The 21,319-nt window shown below is 39.1% G+C and overlaps 1 protein-coding gene across 3 annotated transcripts in view; it reads right to left on the bottom strand.

Moving 5' to 3' along the window:
- The window catches only part of rnf24 (ring finger protein 24), a 32,257-nt gene extending 11,004 nt beyond the window's left edge, over window positions 1–21,253 (bottom strand). The window contains exons 1-4 of one of the 3 annotated variants that reach the window (XM_017406724.3): window positions 20,746–21,253; window positions 5,992–6,141; window positions 2,434–2,476; window positions 1,081–1,122 (exon numbers count right to left, since the gene is read on the bottom strand). In XM_017406724.3, the coding sequence (XP_017262213.1) occupies window positions 1,081–1,122; window positions 2,434–2,476; window positions 5,992–6,134 (228 nt within the window). In that variant the 5' untranslated portion in view covers window positions 6,135–6,141; window positions 20,746–21,253. Of the gene's footprint in view, window positions 1–1,080; window positions 1,123–2,433; window positions 2,477–3,270; window positions 6,142–8,774; window positions 8,925–20,745 lie in introns of those variants that run through there. The other 2 variants (XM_017406715.3, XR_005232946.1) reach the window with 2 other exon arrangements.
- Window positions 21,254–21,319: the final 66 nt, after the last annotated feature.

Raw genomic sequence — 21,319 nt, forward strand, 5'->3', positions numbered from 1 at the left:
TATCGGTAAAACCGCATAAAATTTAATACAAAGTGGCAACATCTCATCCACTATTGGGATGTAAATGCATTTTCCATAATCTTAAAGTATGGCGGAGAAATTTATAGTTAACCGTTGTGCTAGCTAGCACTGAAGTGTTTGCTATTGCGTTACTCGCACGAAATTCAAAATTTTCTAAACTTCTTGATCACCGCTTCAACAGATCGGCCTATAGATGGTATGTACCAAATTTCACCTTGATCCAACTTTTCATGTGGGAGTAGTATTCGAAAGAAGGGGTGCTTTGACCTGTCAACAAACCTCACGCAGGGCTCTTCTTCTATACATTCCTGAAACGCTGAAAAACAACCCTGGCTAAACTCGGGCCTCCAGGACAAGCCTTTGAATTCAAAAGTGGGTCATCCTGCCACGACGGCGCGCGTATTATTGTCTTAGACGAGAGAAGAAGAAGAAGAAGAAAAACAAATAAATACTGCGGATAGTTTATATTGGTGCAAACTTGACTCGCGTGAGGCTTTTTGAAGCTTTCTCTCAGTTTCTAACAAAACAAACAGAAAAAGGTCCGAAGGCTCGTGGGACACCGGGGAATTCAAACAATGCTGTGCGCATGTAAAGACGCTGCAACTAAAACTGCTGCCGTGTCAAAGAGTTAGCGTTTTAGGCTGTGGACTATCACTCTACTGCGCAGCCAGTTTGGCTGCTTTCCACGCCACCGGTAACTTTCCACAGAATTGTGTAATGACGACGAATTAAAACCAGTAGTTCTCCCCCGTGCCAGGGAGTCATGTGAGCAAAGGACATTAGTTTGAAAAGCGATACGAGTGGTCGTGGTTTACCGCTTTCTTCTAAATCATCTCAGGGCCCAGCACATCATGGGCTTCCACGCAACAACAAAGCTGAGTAAACAGTACTACAAAGTGGCTGAGCCATTGTTGAAGGAATCAGATAAGGTCCAAATTTTCTGATATCACAGTACAGTGTGTGCTGCTCTGGTTAAATAAAAACATGTTTTTTGAATAGAAGAACAGGACTTTTTTTTTTTTTTTTAATATCAAAACGTCAAACGGGATGGGAACTTACCTCATGCAAGTTTAACTCTTTGACCTTTTCCTTCTGAATAACCTAGAAGGTATAAAAGGAGAAAATTAGACGCTGCGTTCATGGAAAGATGGAGAACGCGCATCGTTGAAGTACAGTAATGTTCAAAATAAAATATTCAGAGTGAACAGAAAACAAACGCAGATTTTTTTGGGGTAAATGCTTTCCCATAAACACTGCCCGTGTATGTGTTTGTGTGTACGAACGTTAAAAGTTTGATGCGTTCCATAACTGACAGGAGCTGGGAAGGGTGTGTTTAGCTGGCAGGTGATAATACAAACAGGGACATGAATTACAGGGGCAACACTCATTGAACCATCTGCTCTGCCGGAGCGGGACGTTGTGTGTCCGCGCACGTTAATTCTGAAGTGCCCGTTGAGTCCTTCGGTTCTGTAACACCGACGTGTAAAAGGTCCCTGCACCTCTCAGCTCTTAACCAACTCCTCTCTCCCGTCTGAGCCACTTCGTTTTGAGGGATTTCAAAACTCACTTTGAATGCACATTTGAATGACAAAGACTTGTAAATAGTTTTGAAATGAGCTAAATAAGTTGAGCAACGCAGCCTTGGAAAGGCCTGCAAAGCAAAGTCTAAATGATGCAACATCTAACTGAAATAGGTTGTGAAAGGGAAGCTTCATGATCATCTCCGTTCAGCTGTGAACTGTGGCTTCCGTAATACTTGAACTGAAAGGTCAGATCTTTAAAAATGGGGTTCTGTGGAAAGGTTATGGACAATTAATATCCCACCTGTTGTAGATAGCTCTTTGAACGACCTCAGTTTGGAGAAATAGAGTTTAAATCTGAGTGGGGCCACGGCCAAAATAGGTGTCTGTCATCTACAAACAACTAGAATCTCAAAAATGTTGAAAATGTCTGTTAATTTCATATTTTGCAGTTATCTACATACAGTTCTACGGATATTTGCAAGCACAAAAAGCAGGAGCAGCTATCTGTAGCACTTCTGGCGCAGCATGAAGCACTTCCAGAAGGAATGTCATCAAATTTCTGCCAAATAAAAAACATGTAAAGCAATACTGATGGTGTTGTTAAAGTTTAGGAAATAAAGACACTATAAATTGTTTTTAAATTACTGTTGTTTTAAGATGGCTGCACTGCTTGGACTAGCCGTTAGCTCATCAATCTGATCAGAACCATTTCTCCAAACTGACATTGTTCAAAGAGCCATCTACAACAGGTAAGATGATGATATTTCCGCAGAATCCCACTGCAAAAGATTAGACTTATCCTTTTAAGACATTTTCTTTGGTCTCTGTTACAGATGTGATTGTACATGGCGTTTAGGTTTAGGAAATGTGTGTGTGTGTGTGATCTTACTTGTTTGTATGCATACAGCTCTTTGTGTGCCTGGTGCCGTAACCTGGAGAGACGTAAAGACAGAACAGCTTCCCGATTAGTCTGTGATTTTCTTTGACTGACTATACAACACACATACATATCCATGCATCCTGTAAAAGTTGAGAAATTTAAAAAAAAAGATACAATGGAAAAAAAAAAAAAAAAAAGCTATATTTCTGTCACAGAGCATTTGACAACAAATTGGAACACATATCAGATCTAAATTCCACACATAAAATATTTTACAGGAGAGAAAGCCAAACAAAGAAAGAGCAAAGTGATGTTCTGATTTAAAAAGGAAAAAAACAAATGTCTGGGTTGTGTATCATACATGACAGCATGATTTCTGTCTCGAGTACAAATTACACAAACAACGATCAGCCTGCTGACTGAAACCGACAATTTGATCAACCAAACAGAGAACATGAGCAAAATATTTTGCGTACAAATTCAAACGGTGAGCCTAGTTACACAGTAGCAGAGAAGCCTTCTTAATCCTCAAAACGCTTAACTTAAGATAAAACATCAACTGGAATAGATCTGATCGGACTAAAAACAAACAAACAAAAAAAACCAGAAGTTGTTGAGGCCCTGTATGAACGATTATAAACTCCAAGTTCGGAGAGCAGTGACAGAAACGACTCGAGCTGAAGTAACGAACATCTCAAAGAAGGGTGCGAGAACATGACAAACACTGAGTAAGAGGAAACTCTTGGTACTGAGAGGGAGAGTAAAATACATAGAAATAGGGAGGGATGGAAGGGGGTAAAAAAAAGTAAGAGAGATAAGAGAAATTCATAGGTTTGTAAGATTTACCTCCATTACTAGTAACCTTAACCTCTCGCAGCAGTGTGAGAGGGATCTGTAAAACAAGCAGCACAGTCTGGGAGACAAACTGACATTTTGAGGTCAAGAGGTCAGCAGGTAAAGGTGCAGACACTCCCAAGGGTTGGAGGGGGGAGGGGGGGACAACGTTAAGGGTCACTGGGTCATGGGTGATCGATGGGGGTTTAACTGGATCAAACAAGTAAAAGGCAAAATATAAAGAAAACTATTTAAGTCTAGCACGACATTACTTTCGATATCGTCTCAACTACAAAGTTAAACATAGTTTGTGGCGTAATCTTTAACTCACAGGGACTCGGTGAAGGTTTAAACGGCAGCGATTTTGCTACGATTCTTTTCATAAGTAAGTCGGGGAGTTGTTACCGTTTTGCATGAGCTTAAGAATTAACTAAACACTGAAGTAAATGCCCCTTCGACTTGTTTACAGACACATCGCTCCACATTTTACACGCGAGCGCGTAGTCTAGAGAAGCCCTGAGAGAAGTGGTCGAGCGGTTCTGTGAGAGTCCGCCTCGCGTCAAAATTTGTTTCTGCCGAAATGTCACACGCCAGCCCTAACGGTGGTCTTCTCTTCGCTCTGTCAATAATAAAGCAGGAGCGATGACGCTTCACTGCACCAACACCCACCCTGGATTTTCCCTGCATGGCTTCAGAGCATGATCCGGGATTTATAATGGAGTCTGAAGGCAGAATTTGCCCATTTTTCATTCATGCATAATGACAGCATTTATATAGATCGAGACTGACAGAGATTAATGGAGACATAAATGTTATGTGCTATATCACCCAGCCCTGCTCAAAGAAATGTAACTTTAGTTATATTACCTCACCAATCTTCTAAGTTTATTCGAAAAAATGAGTAAAGGAACACTAAAGAATATATTTATTACGCATCACGCAGTAATACTTAGTCAGTCCTTTGGGAGACTGCATCTTTAGAAGCCTTTCAAGGAGCAAAAATTGCTCTTCTTGCGTTTATAGTGACGAAACTCACAATCTCTGACTTTTAAGTACTCAATCATGGTACCGCATCAAAGTCATAACGTGACTTTCTTTACAGGAAGTTGAGGAATTGTAGAAGTAGTTACTTTACTTACCATGTGCCCTGCAAGATAGGATAAGACAGGATGGCGAGGGGAGATATTTAGGGGGAACTGGTGCTTCTCACTGTCTTAGATAAAACAATGCAGTGCATTATTTGACTTCAGTTTGCTATTACCAGGAAAAAAAAGCCTTCAATAACAGAATTGAGGATCATCTGATTATATATGTGTTTCAAAATGGAGAAAAGGAACTAACCAGTAAGTATCTTTTTGTCTTTTATGGTAAATAATAAATGAATTACACTTAAAATGTGTTGGATAAAAGTAATCAGCACAAACAATGAAGCTAATAGAAGTAAACCCAGAGTGGGAGTTTAATATAATTTACATAAATAGACGTACCAGTAGTTAACAAAAATCTAAACGAGGCCAATATTATAGTCTTAGCTGGTGTCTTTGACGTCAAGTGCCATGATCAAAGGAATCAGCAACTTTACAGCTGCTTTTCTCATAAAGTCAGATAGCAAAAGGCACCAACTGTGCCATCAGAGAAACATTCTCCAAACTGTGCTGTTGAAACGTTCTGCGCGTTTGTGAAAGAGACTTTAGTAAAGCAAATACAAAAATCACCTTGACAAAAGGAAGAACCAAGTCCCATTTTAGTCAACCTCACAATAAAACGGTTGTGAAAAGTGTCATACAGTGTCACGCTAAATGCCCGCTGTTGTTTTTACGAGCTTAAAGAAAAGGTGCACGTGATCTTTGGGGTGCAGATCCTGTTCGTTTGTGAGCTGATGAATAAAAAGACTCCAAGGTTTTTTTTTTCCTGCGCAAATACATCATGACTCTTACAATAAATTCCTGCCCGTGCACAAAGCAGCGTAAACTGGGCTGCGGTGAATGTGAAAAAAATACTTTATTAGCAGAAGAGGCCTGATAGAACAAGTTGTATATTGACGTTAATGTTCGTTTTTTGGGTATTTTCACGTTAATAAGTAGTGGCAATTAGCATAGAAATAATTTGCATATTAAGTCATTTCTGAATAGCTAAGTAGCTAAGTTTGTAAGTAGCTAATAATATAAACATGGCTTTTACATATTTCACTATATGAAAATGTTAAAAAATGAGATGGTATTTTTCCCTAAGTTTAATAATGACATGGTTAAAATAGTTGACATAAGAGCCAGTATGAACAAAGGCTGCATGCCTTAGTTCACTGCAGTGTTACTGAGATTTTAAGCACAAACATACATCTGATTTTATCAACTTTTTTTACTTATAGTCGGCAGTTATAGGAAAATTGAAGACGGAGATTTGATAACAGTAGATACTCAGTCTTAAAGACATGGATCTGCACTGAGGGCATTTGTAGCGGGGATACTCGTGCGCAGGGTTATTTTTATTTAGTTTAACAATACAACCCTCTAAAAACAAGTTTATTAAAGTTTAATACATGCTTCAGTTTTGTCGCCTGGCTTTTTGGAAAGTGCACATATGCACAATATTTTCTCAACAGGTCAATGATTTGATGCACCCAGTAAAGTTGCCTGTGAACAAACAAACTGTATGACACTTTTTTGTCACACCATACACAATAAAACAGCTAACGCTACTCTAACCCAAAGCTCAAAGGTGAATGGCTCTTACCTGATTAGGTAGCAGCAGAAGAGGAGGCTGAGGATGAAGACAAAGATGGCCGTCCCAAACACCACAATGTAGATATTAAGGGGAAGGTTCTGGAACCCTATATTTGGCATCCTGAAACTGTAGTGTGGGAAATCGGAGGTCATGGATATTCTGGATAGAAAGAGACACATGACAAGACTTCAACACTCTGGGTGCACTAAAAAAAAAAACATGGACTGATAATGAAACTATAAATGCCTTAAAAGAAAACTGAAAGTAAACCCAACTTTTCAGCCAGGCTTTCACAACAACAGCTGTAAGTATTAGAGGAACGCAGCTCAAAGCGAAAGTCAGGGGAAGGTCAATGTAATTTAGGCCCAATTAACTGTAAAAAAATATGTTTATTTATGTAACCTACTTGAGATGACATAAATACAACATCTCAGGTCGATGTTTACGTTCTGGGAAGGTTCATAGATTCAATATCTGATCCTAGCAGACGGTAAAAATATGACAGAATTGTAATAAAACTCTATAGACACATTGTCTCCTACCTTTAATTAAAACCCAACACCAAACTGAGCACAACTAATTAACAGTTCACAGAAAAGCTTTCTGCTCAAAGGGTGGCTTAAGCCGGTCAGACAGCTGAACCTCAGAATGAGCAGCGCTGAAAGCAAACAGCAGGACAATAACTCCATGTCAAACAAATCTCACCGAGTAATAAAGCCATCTGTACCTTCCACAAACAAGGCAAGAGGGCATCTGAGAAAAATGAGTTCTCGGTTTTTTCGTTATATCTTTTTTTCTAGAAAAACACAGTTTTATGGATATTTCTTTTCTTTGTAAAGCAGAAAAAAATCGCTAAGTTAAGCTGCACACTGCTATTTATCTTCCATTTTATTTGACGACAGAAAAAAACTTCTAAAAATTTATTCATTAAAGCCATGACACACAAACAAAGATCTATTGGTCTTTTTCGTTTGTTTTTAACTCTGCACAGAAGGGACATGACGGGGCATGTCTACACCTACAGATAGAAGAGAAAGTGGAGGAGGAGGAGGAAGAGGAGGAGGAGGAGACGACAGAAATAGCTTCTGCTTCTTTGGGGGCGTTATCTGGTGCCTCTCCTCCGTCCAAACAGCTTCATTCCTCTACACTCCTCCAGTGGAAAGTTTTGTGGTTTGCTGAGCCCATTAACAATTCTCTGGACAGCCATAAGCTGTCCCCTCAAAAAGCTGCACTGCATTACATGACAGAAGCCTAACTTCAGACCAAACATTGCTACAGCTAGCTTCATCAGTCAGGGCCCCCACCCACTCCCATTAAAAAGGTTGGAACAGCGAGCCAGTAAACATCTGCTCATGACCTTCCAGCTTTACGCAAGACCACTGTCCTTAAACCTGTCTGTCTTTACACCCGACTGTCCTTATACTTGGTTTTCCTTACACCTGGCTATCCTTGCACCCCATTGTCCTTACACCTGGCTTTCTTTACACCAGACTGTCATTACATCTGACTGTCCTTACATCCGACTGTCCTTACATCCGACTGTCCTTACATCTGACTGTCCTTACACCTGACCCATGATATCAGGGAGCCACATGGTAAAGAAGCCTGAAGTTCTCTTTGCTATAAACATTTTCGCCTCATGATGACTTCAGTGTTTAATTTAAGCTAGTTAAAAAAAAAAAAACAGATATGCAAGAAATGGAAACGGATGAGTTTGACCTTAAAAATTAATTCACACAACAGACACATTAAGCTTTGATAGATCCTAAAAAATTGGGCTGGACTAATTAAGCCCCCTGCATACAGATTAAGAGTAAATATAACTGGTGTTTGGTGCCGATGAGAGTTCCCAATAATACAGATGATGTTATTATGTTCATGACTTTTAAATTTTGAGACGAGATAGCTCTCTTTAGATTTATCTTTTAACTACTGGAAATAAAACACATAGAAGAAAAGCTCAAGATAAACCTCTGATGGGACAAAAAACTAAATGAGGGTTGGAGTGAGTCCGTTTTGTTCAGTAAATGGCAGACAAGAGTGTACTAAACCCACGAGTTAATAACGCTTCCACAAAAATATCATGTAAAAGCTCCCACGAGTGGAGATAATAGCTGGTGCAGGCCAAGGAATTAAATACATGTGATTTTAAACAACATTCTTTTAATATTCAGCTTTGGCCTTAGGCACATTTTGGATGGAGCTGTGGATTCTAAAATGTTCTACAAAAGTTGATTGAAAATAAACGGTGAATATTTTCTTCATAATAATTCAATCTCTCTCCCTGGTACTGGATTCATATCCAGTTAAGGTGAGGACTGTTTTTTTATTTTCTTACAAAGACCCACTGAGGTCCAGTTTTGGAACAGCAGAAGACATTTTTTGACACTTCGGTAACCTACTGGCTTCCATTTCCTTAACTGTGACATTCTAACCAGCTGTAGGTAGTAAATTTTGCATCGATACCCCCTTTGGTTGCTCCCATTTGCAAATGTGAAAGTCCCCACACCAAGCTGGAGTCCCGCTCCATCTCTTTTCCTGCAAACACAGCTCAGGCATTGTTCTCCTCTTATCGAAACACAAACACACCTCTCTGAGCAACATGCTTCTGAAACAAACGGACAACTCTGAGAGCACGTGCTGACATTTTATGTACGTTTTTATCACAACATAAACAGATTAACTACACAAGAAAGGAAAAAAAAAGTTACTGCAAAACTACTTAATACAGCATATTTACTTAAAGCCCAAACTATATGAAGATATGTTGTTCAAAGATGTATTTGACATACCCATGTGGCGCCTTCATGCTGAGGAGCAGAAAACTCTGTATAAACCTGTAACACAGGCCGCTCAGAAGTGGTGTGACTTGTCCTTGAGTACCATACTCTCACATTTGCCTCCTGCTCAGATATTTGGATCATAGTCCTGGGCCCCCTTTCAAAGAGGCTCCACTTAAACGCAAGCCCCTCTCCACTGTGACCCCTTTTGGCGCCTGCGTCTTAACAGACACAGCAACCTCCCCTCTGCTTATGAACGTGCTGAAACGAGACAAGCTTTGCAGACAAACATACCAGGAGAAAACGGAGTCAAAAAACACTGACGATTATGAACAGGAACGTAGGAATTCAAAATACCGAGGAGAGGAACCACTGAAATTTCAGTGATTTATAATAAAATATTGTTACCAGACGTTTGGAGGGATTTCAGTTTCTAAAAATAATTATAAAGTCTTTTTATAATTGTTTTTTTTATTTTATATTTCAAATATTTAAATGATTGAATGGGGTTAAATTATATTTATTAGGATAAACAAAAGGAATTTCTCACATCAATCCTGTACATAAATTGTTTTTTTGTTTGTTTGTTTTATTGGCCTATCCATCTATCCATCCATCCATTTTCTGTACCTGCTTAATCCTATTCAGGGTCGCGGGGAGCTTGTGCCAACCTTCAGCATTCAGCAGGCGAGAGGCGAGGCACACCTTTGACAGGAAACTTCACGGATGGTTTCTTTTAGCCAGTTTTTACCAGCTGCATAAAGTTGCAACAGGGCTTCCATAATATCCAGAGACGTATATTAAGAATGTCATGATCCAATCTCAAGTCTAAAACTGTTGTCCTGATCAAGGCCTTTTTGACTGATGGGGATTGGGGGGGTCACTGAGGACACCTCGAACCCTGACCACTGTTGCTTCAAGTCAAATGCCAATGTGCCATGACTAATCAGGATATAAATACAGACACGGAATAATGAAGCCAATTCAATACCGATTTACCGATATTCTGCATAAAGCACATCGGCTGCTAAAGCACAGCTGCTGCACAAAACATGTAAGTAAATCAGCCTCGCTCAGAATGCATCCCGGCAAGTGTCGCCGCTCATATACTGTAAGTCAGACTGAATGACATGAGGTCTTCTGCTCTGCGCCACAAGGCTGCGTCCTTCACTCTTTGGTATCAAGATTCGCTGACCAAGAGGACTTTGGGAACATCAAGTGATCTAGAAATCCAACCCGCTTGCAGTCAACAACCTACACACCTCAAAGATTCTTCTGGCGTGAAACATCGTCAAATACAGAAGTCTATAAAAAAAATTAGCCAGCTCAAATACACGGGCACACGCAGACACGGGTAACAAATATAAGTAGGCGCTGAGTGAACGAGGAAATAATCTAATGTGGACGTTTCTTCCATGCAGGCCATAATGGATGAGTCAACGGGTCTTTGTGAACAAAGACAGTGTAGATAAGGGGTTGTGCCAACATCCAGCATTATTAAAACAGTAGATGGGGCAAACGTCTTGGTCATTGTCCTTTAAAACAGAGCTCAACACACTTTCAAAGCATAAAACAATGAAGCTTGCGTGGGAGCCTACAAATCTGACAGCTGATACCAATTTTTTTAACAGGTTTTTTTATTACAAATTATTAAGTCCAACTAAAAACATGATAGTATCAGACGAAAACAATTTAAAGGTTGAGCTCAGCACTTAGGTCCCATTTCAATGAGTACTGCAACAAAATACCTTTTGGTCCCTTTAGACTTTGAAACACAGGTTCACTGGAACAAAACTTAACTTGCACGCTTTATAAAACTTGTGAACGCAAAGTGAGGCAGGATTGGCAGGACAGAGTTGCCTCGGCTCACAATGGAGGTGTAATTGGATAGCCCTAAATGTGATGTAACGCTAAAGCATAATCCTACGAGAGTAAGCAAATGGAGCTGGCATAGTCAGTAACATCATCTCGTGTTTTTTGAAAAGTAGATGTGATTTGCATCTGTCTCCTACTTCCAACTCTTTCTCCTACTAGTTCCCTTTTTCACTCAAGTATTTTCAACTGGACACGCCCTATTATACAACCAACAAAAAGACAGATTGCATTCACAGGAACCGAAAAAAGTAGTGGCCATAACTTAAATAACCCAGCATCACCAAAGGTTAATGTTATCTATTTAATTCAATCCAACCCGCTTGGGGTTTAGAAGACGGAAAAGAGATGCAGACAAACACAGTAGCCACAGTTGTAGTTTCTATGGGAAGAAAAACAAAGAAATTAGACAAAGTTAATGGCAGCAACAATTGCATGAGAAAACATGGAGGGTAGAAAGAGAGAAAATGAAAACTGCAACAAAGTGAGGGAATATGGTCAGTAAGTCCTCCAGCAGTCTATGCCTACAGCAGCAAAGCTGAAAGAATAGCTCAGGAAACACGAGCCAATCCCAACTATAGGATTCATTCAAAAAAAAAAAAAAAAAAAGTCTTAAGCCTGGTCTTAAAAGTAGACAGGGTGTCAGCCTCATTAACAGAACTGGAAACTGATTCACAAGGGAGGAACCTGATAACAAAAAGCTCTGCCTCCCGTTCTACTTTCAGAAACTCTAGGAACCACAAGTAAACCTGCAGCCTGAAAGACTTGTGTTCTGTAAGAAAAAACAAGCAACATTAAGATATTTAATACAGGTTGGAGCTTGGTTGTTAAAAGCTTTGTATTTAGAAGTAAGATTTTAAATTATTTTCTGAATTTGACAGGAAGCCAATGGAGAGAAGCTAAAACTGGAAAAAGCTGATCTCTCCTCCGAACTCTCATCAGAACTCTAGCAGCAGCATTTAGGATCAACTGAAGACTTTTTAGAGTTTTTTCCAAATATCCTGATAATAACAAGTTAAAAATAGTTCAGCCTAGAAGTGATAAATGTGTGGACCGTTTTTTTTCCATCAGTTGGGACTAGATGTTTCTAAATTTAGTAACGCTGAGCAAGTGGAAGCAAACAATCTTGGTAATAGTTTTTAATCATGGGAGTTAAAAGACATGTCCTAGTCAAATATAAATTTAAAAAATCACACTAAATGTCCTTCCATTAGTACTCAAGGCCAAGTTAATGTCATCCAGAGGAACAAACCATAACTTCTTAGTTTAACTTAACCTTTAGTTTGCTGTTTACATATTACAATTACTTGCTAAAACAAGTAAACTTCCTTTATTCCTAAATTTGAAACTCCTTCATGTAACAAAGCTGGTCTTAAAAAAAAAAAAAAAATAGAAAAAAACTATTTCCTTTAAAAATGCAAAAAAAAGGCTTATACTAGCTAAAGAAAAAGAAGATGGGGACAGAGATTTCCCTCAGTAGGGACGCAACTGTTGAGATACATTTAATAAGCTGGTCAAAAAAAAAAAAAAAAAAAAAAGGTTCGTCTTTTTCTGGTAAGCCCCGTGTTTGGGAACTCCCCACTTCCTTTGAGGGGAAGATCACTCAGTACAACAGAGACGTTTGCTCTTTATCACACTTTTAATCCTCTGCCGGTAAGAAATCGCTTCACTGTTACACAATCTTAAAACAAATCTTTAAAAACACAAACATGCTGGATAATAACATCCGCTCCATGCAAACAAAAAATCATCTGGACAATCAATACCACATCGTAGATAACTGAGTAAGAACAGAGGTCAAGACCTCTCAACGGTGCTTTTCCAGTTACCACATGAGTCATGACTTATTTGTGCAACAAAAAGACTCCCTTATGACCCATAAAACGTTTTGATAACGCCTTCTTTAAGTATTTATGGAGCCGAGATGATTCAATTAGTTTTTAAACAGTCAGAGTCGGCTGACGGAGAGCTACAAAAAACGTGTCCAGGTAGATGCAAAAAATAAAATAATTACACAACCAATTAAATTACATAACATTGGAGGTTTATCACAATTATAGTGAGCTTGATGTTTTCAATAGACAGCTTAATATTTTCTTTGAACCCTCCTTTTCCTTTGCCCAGTCATTACATAACCTCTTCATCATACCGTGTGCAGACGGTAAGGCTTATTCAAACATAATAAACTCCCCACTGTTGCTCACTGTTCTTCCCTGAACTCATAATCACATCGTACACACGTCACACGAGCAAACAAGAGTGTATGAAGTCACTTTATCTCATGGTTATTGTTTCAGACAACTGATGAGCAACACAACCACTGATTTCACAAAATGCCTTAACATCCATTTCAGAAACAGCTCTAAACTGCACTTCTACAGATTCTGTGTTTAATTAACTCATTAGGTTATTATCCTTCACAAGCAGGCCTTCGGCTTTGTACAGTAGTTTTGTTAGCAGCCTACAGTGTCGTGCTCACTGTCTGAATGAGAAGTGGAAATTTCCACTGGATGAATCTGAAACTTTGTATGCCAAAGGGCAGCAACAAACACCAGGGCCTCACAGGCAGAGTGAGAGGTCCTTTAGAACAGGCTGCCGATGATCGTGAAATCTCTGTGTTCAAATGATACTTGGATTACATGCAGGCCACTAACATGCCAAACTGTACACTGTGTTTTGTGACAAAGTGATTTTTCCATTTAAAGAAAAGTGGGAAACATAGGATTTGAATGAACCTTGGCAAGATGAAGTCTTTGACGAATGTCAAAATAACTTTAATTATTTTGATCTTGCAATACTACATTTGTAACGTTCATTTAGTCACCATCAACACCTAATTTCACAACTCACTGGTCTTTTGTAACATTTATCAAGAGTTACATTTATTCTAGCAACAACTAGTCACTTGATACAAACTATCTGACGTTACTGCAAGAAGCAGAATGTAACTTCTTGGGTTCGTCTGTAACCCTGGTGCAGCCTTGTACAGTAAATGGAGCCAAAATAAAACACTTGCTTTGGCCCAAACTTACAATACATTATAAAAACAACTAACCTGTAAATCACACTATTGCCTTTTTTCATATCTCTAATAGTTTATTCTCATTCTGCTCTTCAACTTAAGGCTTGGTCCTGCCCACCAGAAAAGAAAATAATGTAATAAACTAAACTGACAGAGATCCTTACTTTGGCTTTTCTCCCATTCCAACTAGTCTGAAAATAGTAATGATTATATAATTTCAAAACATGGCTGCCACTCACACCCTCTGACACCTAATATCCACCAAGAGCTTTTGGAACGCATCTAGACATACCTTTAGAAAGAAAAAAATAACCTCATTATTAAACATTAATTATTCTTGTGCTATTGTAATGAGGTTTGGGCTAGAACTGGGTTAGAAACCAGACTCTGGTCTAATTGTGTTTTCTAAAAAAAAAGTTAAAAAAAGTTTAACAGGGTCTTTAAACTTAATGTTAAAAAAATTAAAAATAAATAAGACTTGAAAAGACTTACTATGTGAGGAAGCTTACCAGTGGAACACGTTTAAAAATACCAAACCATAGCGATGAACGTCTTGGAAAGGACTGGAAGCTCGATGCTTTCAAAAACCAAACTTCTAAAAATGAAAACCTGAGAGAAAATGCTATTACAACATTTATATTTGCTGCCCTTCCTTCATCATCATCATCATCATTCCTCATGAGACTGACAGTAACACAATCTGACACAAACACATGAGAACTGACACACACAGCTGTCACACGGCACTCTTTTCTCTCCGCCTAATGCCCCACTTTCATCCTTCTTTCAGTGCTCCATATCACCTGATTAGGAACTTCTATTTGACCAACAGGTTTCATTTTTTTCCACTTTTTATTTAGCATTTGAATTTTTGGACTGCATATTTATACGCTGGCTACAAACACCTTTTTAAAATCAAATGGTGACGTTCATTTCAAAACAGACCCTTTTTTTTCTTAACAGTGATATTGAAGATGTTAAGTTTAGACTGCGGCAAACCTGATTATAGGTCATTTGTTTTAATAGCCCCTTGTATTAGAGAAACATATGACTTTCCCTTCAAAGTGGAGGTTACAGTCACTAAAAATAAAACCGGTGGTTATGCCAAGGTGAGTACGCCAAGAAGTAACATGAAAACAGCCTGAATGAAGCCCAACTTGTATCAGCTCCAAAGGGTTATCTGACCTAAAGAAAACAAACAAGTCAGCTAACTTGGTCAGCCGAAATGTGTCAAGTTCCCAGCTAACTTATTCTACTCACTTCTCTGTTTAGACACCAGTTATTGAGTTAAACTAAGATATTTCTGTCTGAGTTGGCAGGAATTTCTTCGTCTTAAAGTCTTGATGTCTTAAAGTTAATTTCCCAGCGCTGAATGAGTGTGCGGGCTTTGTAAGTGACCTTTTCCTTGTGTTAGGGAATCTGAATGTCAATTTTAAAACGGTGTTAAAAATAGATCTGAATATGTCACGTTTCCTATACCTAGTCTGAAGCACACGCACACACAAACACACACAAAAAAATCTAACCTACAAAGTGTTGTCAAAAGGGCAGGTGTTATTTCATGTTACGTTGCTTCAAGCGGGCTGCCAGGGAATGAGAGATACTTCAAAAGTACTTGGGCAGAAGGCACAAGAAGCAATATGTGCTGCAAAAAGTTGATGGAAATGTTTGGTTCTCATTACAATGAGAATGTGCAGCGAAACTTCCTTTACAACCCTAATGATGACCCTTTAAAAAAATATCTAAAAAGTATCCAGGCTACAGTATACATGTGAAAACATCCTCTCAGAAAGCAGCGAAGGGACTACAAAGCTCACCATTAACATCTCAAGTGTTGCAGGAACCATTAAGCTTGTAAATCCAGCCTGACTAAGGTGTTTTTGGAACGTTTTGGCACGGATCTACATGTTTACAAATAGATTATATAACCCATAGCCCCAAGGGAGGTCCTCAGTAGTGCTCATTTCCTCTTTAACTTGACATTTACACAAGTGGTATTAACGCACATGCAGCGATACAACGCATTACCTATTCTGTCACTGACTAGACAGCCCCGCAAGGAGGCATTCACGAGCTTTCACCATCAGGTAAAAACCAGATTTGTTTAATTTCAGAATGATTCTTAAACATCAGATTTGACCAGCTTTTAACAGACTGTTAGGCTATTTAAGGCTGATGTACAATAACCAACACAAACACACAACAGCACAGTATTTACTGACAGTACTTAGTTACTTTATGCCCACAGTTTCCTCAGGTGTTGTCCTTCATTTATAGAACGACCAACACTTTGAGTCCAAAATGAGATAATCTTTCTCCACGAATGTTCTCAACGGAAAACTAAAAACAAGAGAGATACCAATAAGCGTTTCTTCCATTTTTAACAAAGTACAAAAGCAAGCGTAAAGAACCAAAGCATGAAGATAACTTTGGCTTCCAAGTCACAGCAGAAAAGGGTTGTTTGTTTTACTCTTAACTAATGAACTGAAAGAAGAAATTATAAGCCAGCTTCAACAGCATTAACATGCACAAGAAAAAAACTGAAGTTTTTTTTTACCTGACCTAAAGAAAAAGGCTCACCAGCATCTTAGAGGGATTTTATTACACTTGGTCACCATTATTTTTTCTACAGTTTTTTTTTTTTCTAGAGATGACATTTGCCCCATGTCAGTGCTTAGACTCAAAAGATTAACCACTCATTTAATAAAAAAATGAGCCGGACTGCATGCTCAGCCGTTCTGTGGATTCCTTCCAGCAGAGCATGCAAAGTAGGCAATTGAAATGCTAAACGCATGGGAAATAGACAAGCTGCTTGTCCACATCATTTTGTGTGGTAAAGAGAGCCATTTTTAAAAAGAAGTTGATGATATGAGGGTTCTAAGCGTGAATCAGTCTTAAACACTTCAGCCTATTGTGCAAGGAAATCTCCTACAGCAGCACAGACAAGTTGTTAACACATGGGAATTGACTTGAATTACTTTAATGCACTTATAACATGTACTTCACAACTGTGTGCTGTGGAAAATATCAGTATCAGACTGAGATTAGGTCTAAGATTATTCAGATTAGAAGCACCAGCTTCGCATTTAAATTTGACATTTTTTCAGATTTTTTCTGTTGATTTTGAGGTCATTTTTGACACTGAAATGTCGGCGAGTTTTTGGAGTAAACGTTTGTGCAACGTTGCTGTTTGATTATCTGCACTATTCAAACATCATATAAACCAGAAACCGGGTTCAAAAGACGACCAGCATGGAACGACACAGTCAGAAACAACAACAACAACAAAAAAGAAAGAAAGATAAAATTGTTTCCAATTCTTCTCATTAGTTTCTGGTCTTTTTCAGTATAAAACGATGTTGATTTATAAGAAAATAGAAAAGCTTCGCATGCTTCAATGATGGGCAACCATCTGACTGAAGAGCTGGATTCTTTTTGTGCAAAACATGGTTAATTATCTGCAGTTATACAGCCATATACCACATAAGGTTCTACGACTGAAAGAAATTTGGGGTTCACTGTCTTCTCTAAAGACATGTCAACATACAAAGAGACTGCTGAAGAAGAAACGTTTGTATGAGTCGGCATGAGTCTGCAGGCTATTAAGCAAAACCTCAAAACCAATTTCCTGATGGCTACCCAAAGTAGAAATTATGATTTCTTTAGAAATGTAGATTTTCATCTTTCAGAAAATGCAAAAGAGAACATATGAAAACTCAAAGGATGTTCCAGGCTCTTCCATATTTCCATATTTGTCCAGACCAGAAAAACAATAAAACCACATCCTATATTTTTCTCCATACTTTTCAAGATTGCCCAGGAACCCTGGAAACATAGAAGGAAAAAAATAATTTAAAATATCCTAAGTACTAAGAGTTTATTTAAGGCTAAAACAATTTAATTGTCTTCAAACCTACTGACAATGACATAGGTTAGGAATAAAATACTTTCTAATGCAGCTGTCACTGTTCAAATTTAGCATTCTGTCTTTGAATAACATCCTGTATAGCTTATAAATTAATTCAAAAAAAGTTAAAATAAATGAAATACACCTTTGGCTGCATGGTACCGCCCAGTTCGGCTTCATAGGCTTGCAGTACCTGGTTAATTTCCCACAGTTTAGCAGCTTTGCAAAAACTGTTTAGAAATCTGTGCTTACAGATTTGTAAACTATGCACACACATTTCCAGAGCAATTCCATTGTAGAAAATAAGCCTCGGTGCTGATGTTCAGCACACGCCATCGATGTGCACAAATGAATACATTTTCTAACCAATCAGAAGTTGTTGTTTTTTTATGTAACCTTTTGGTTTTGACTCAGACTACTTGAAGTCACACACAGTTTAAGATGCAAAGTAAAAGCAAAACCAAAAAAGGTTTTTGTCGATTCAAACCACCTGATCATGAGTACAGAGGTCAAAATATCCAAACAGATTAGGACTTGTGCTACAAGTAACTACTGTACTGCTGTATTAGGCACAATCCTATTTACTGCTCACTGAGCCTCAATCTGGAGTCATTTTTTTTCCCAGACACAACGTTAACGCTTCGCTTCCACTGCAGCTGACTATCTCCCGGATGTGGGAGGGATCAGCTGTTTTTCCATGCATCATGTGTGAAGATGCATAGATACAAAACACGCCACATCCCCTCTGTGTGTTTGCATGTTTGTCACATTACACTGCCGTAGCACACACTTTTAACCCAAAGCGAGAGGTTGTTACTGCTCTGATAGAAGGATTTCAAAAGGGTCTGAAAAGAGTCAGTCCCACGAAACACACGCACACTCAGCGGAGTTAAAAAAAAACAAAACAAAAGATCTATAAATTAATACACACTGTGAATAAACACGCCTTTGTTATATTTAGTCATTTGTACAGTTTGCAATTTGTGCACACAAATGAGATATCTGGTTTGTGCTTTTTCTTTTTTTAATAAAAATAAAACAAGAAAGTATGTCGGGGTGTAACGCGTGCTGCTGCGGAGGTGTTGTTCACAACCACGGGTGATGATTTTCTGATAAATTAGTCTGCAGTCTTTCCAGGTCATTGTGGAGTACGGGCTAAGCTTTTACCAAAGGGAGCATCCGTTCTAACAGTGTAGCAGAGACGCTTGATAAATGGCCTCAGCACCATATCAAAACAATAGTCCCTGGATGTGTTTAAGTTCCTCAGAGCATTTAAATCACATCTGTAACCATCACACACACAGTAATGCTGTTCGCCATTCAAAGAAGCCTGGATAACCCAGCCCCACCTACAGTCTATCATAAGATGAGCGCAGTGGCATGAGGTGGTGTCCATTTTATGCAGATAACTTAAGAGCTAGTTGATTTTTTTTTTTTTTTTACTTTACAGAAATACTAATCTCTCGGCTTCTTGATAACACACTAACCCTTTCATTCTATTGATCCCGGAGGTCAGCGCACAGCAAGTCAAACAAATCTGAACTTTTGGTCCAGCCTCCGTCCAACAAATGCTTCAGGGCTTGTCCAGCAGGACGACAGAATAACTCTGCAGTTTCCACGTTTGTTGTCGTCTGGTTCTCCAGTAAAAAGTCAGTAAATTCAAGAGATAGATTCGTCTGGCCTAGAGTAATGGTTTTCAAACTTTTCTTAACAAGTACCACATCAGAAAACACCAAGCTCTCCAAGTACCACTAATATAACAAGATATTAGAAAACAGCAGTATGAGTTTACAAGCTGGCACTGAAATGTTTCTAACAGATTATCTGACATATAAAAAGGCAAACTGATCAATCTACCTGCACGTCTAACGCCTGATCGTCTTAGGCTTTTTTGTAACTTTTATACTTTTCACTATATTAAAACTTTATTTTAAAACATTTCTCTCACAGAAACACGTCGAGGTCTCTTCTAGTTTCTTCAGAAACACAATCTGCTTGTCTTTTTATGCTATTGTCAGTCTTTAGCTAGCCTTTTGGGTGTTTTTTTAGGCTATTGTTCCACTACTTTCAATTTTTAGCTAGTCTTTCGCTACTTTTATATAACCTTTTGCTGCTTTAAGCTAGCATCTCGCTGCTTTCAGCTTCTAGTTACCGTTTTGCTACTTGTAGCTTGAAGCCAGCATTGTTACTGTTAGCTAGCTACTGATCCTTTTTAGCTGTTAGCTAGTGATTGGCTAATTTTTAGCTTTAGCAGCTCAGCTTCAGCTTCATTTCTGCAGTGTCTGTCTGAAGCTCTGATTATCTCTGTGGCCATCTCTCCTGATTTAGTTTTACATCACTGTTAATTTTTATTTTTATGGATAATTAACTTATTTAACTTCGTAAACAGCTGGTGCCAACATTTCCTCTGAGTACCACTAGAGGAATCCCGAGTACCAGCCGTGGTACTTGTACCACAGTCCGAGAGCCGAGGGGTCTCCGGATACTATGAGCGTGATGTGAACATAAGAGGATATTTTCAGCTGGATTATTTTCGGAAGCCGTCAGAAATAACTGCGCTAAAATAGCAGAGTCGTGTGTAGAGTTACCACGGGGCGTGTTAGTAGTAGTCCTGTCACGATATGTTTTATTGAGTTTTTTTTTTACTGCCTGGATGATAGTGACGGCAGGGAGCTAAGCCTTCAGCCGCGGTGGATGCTCTTTTTTTCCCTGTAACCATGACTGGAAATCAGTCAGACAAAACATCATTAACCTGACTCACTTTTAGTTAGTAACGCTCAACCATTAGGAGATCACTTTAATAAACGTAAATATTGATATTTTTTATTTTTTTAACGTGGTGTTAAAGCCATGCTTGTTGTTTTTTTGTAGCTCGAGATGAAAAATGGGCGTAGGCTTTGCTAGCTAGCAGCGCTACCCTTTTAGCTCCGGATGACTTAACTCAGCCTGAATAAACAAAATAAACTTCATTTTTAAAAAAAGAAAAAAAGCTTCGAGTCAACGCAGGAGCACGCCCACGTTTTCCCCCTCAGCATTTATGACAATTATTAGTGCCTCAAGAGGCAAAAGAGGAAACAAAAAGTGGGGATAAAACCAAGTGACAGTGTAAACTTGACAGCATCAGATTTAAGTTTAGCTAACAGGAAGCTAACGATGAGGGGTAAAAATAAACACCGACTCACCAGCGATTCCCCTCAGCTCCTCCTGTAGTTTCCTTTTCTTTTCTTTTTTTTTTTCCTGTCGCGTTTTTCTCCACAAAAACCAGGCTGAAGTAGACCCGAAGGCTGGAAAGCAGTCCTGTCGATATTACAAACAAACAAACAAAAAAAAAAAACCGAACCAAACACCTCCTCTTATCGCAACGTTACGCAAAGCCCCCGTTCAGCAGGGCGACCTCCTCATCACACGGCCACGCCACCCTCGGCTCGGCTCCGCCTGTCCACGGGGCTCACGGTCGGTGCTGGAGGTTCCGATAAACCTGGACCCGACGGAGGAGGACGGAGGAGGGCTGGGTGGATGCAGGAGAATTAGGTAGATAATCCTCAGTGGGTGGATGTGTCGAGGAAGGAGTTACACATATAGAAATATATCTCACGTCGTTCACAATGGCAGTCGTCCTTGGCAGTCTGCACGATTTGCACGTACACGGTGTTTCTTTTTCTTTCTTTTTTTTTAACTCGCCCACTACCACCAGTGGATAGATCCCACCTCCTCCCAGTGAGCCCCGCGCTCAGGCCGAGGAAGTAGGGGGGTGGA

Source organism: Kryptolebias marmoratus, linkage group LG3 (assembly GCF_001649575.2).
Source record: "Kryptolebias marmoratus isolate JLee-2015 linkage group LG3, ASM164957v2, whole genome shotgun sequence".
Classification (NCBI taxonomy): Eukaryota; Metazoa; Chordata; class Actinopteri; order Cyprinodontiformes; family Rivulidae; genus Kryptolebias; species Kryptolebias marmoratus.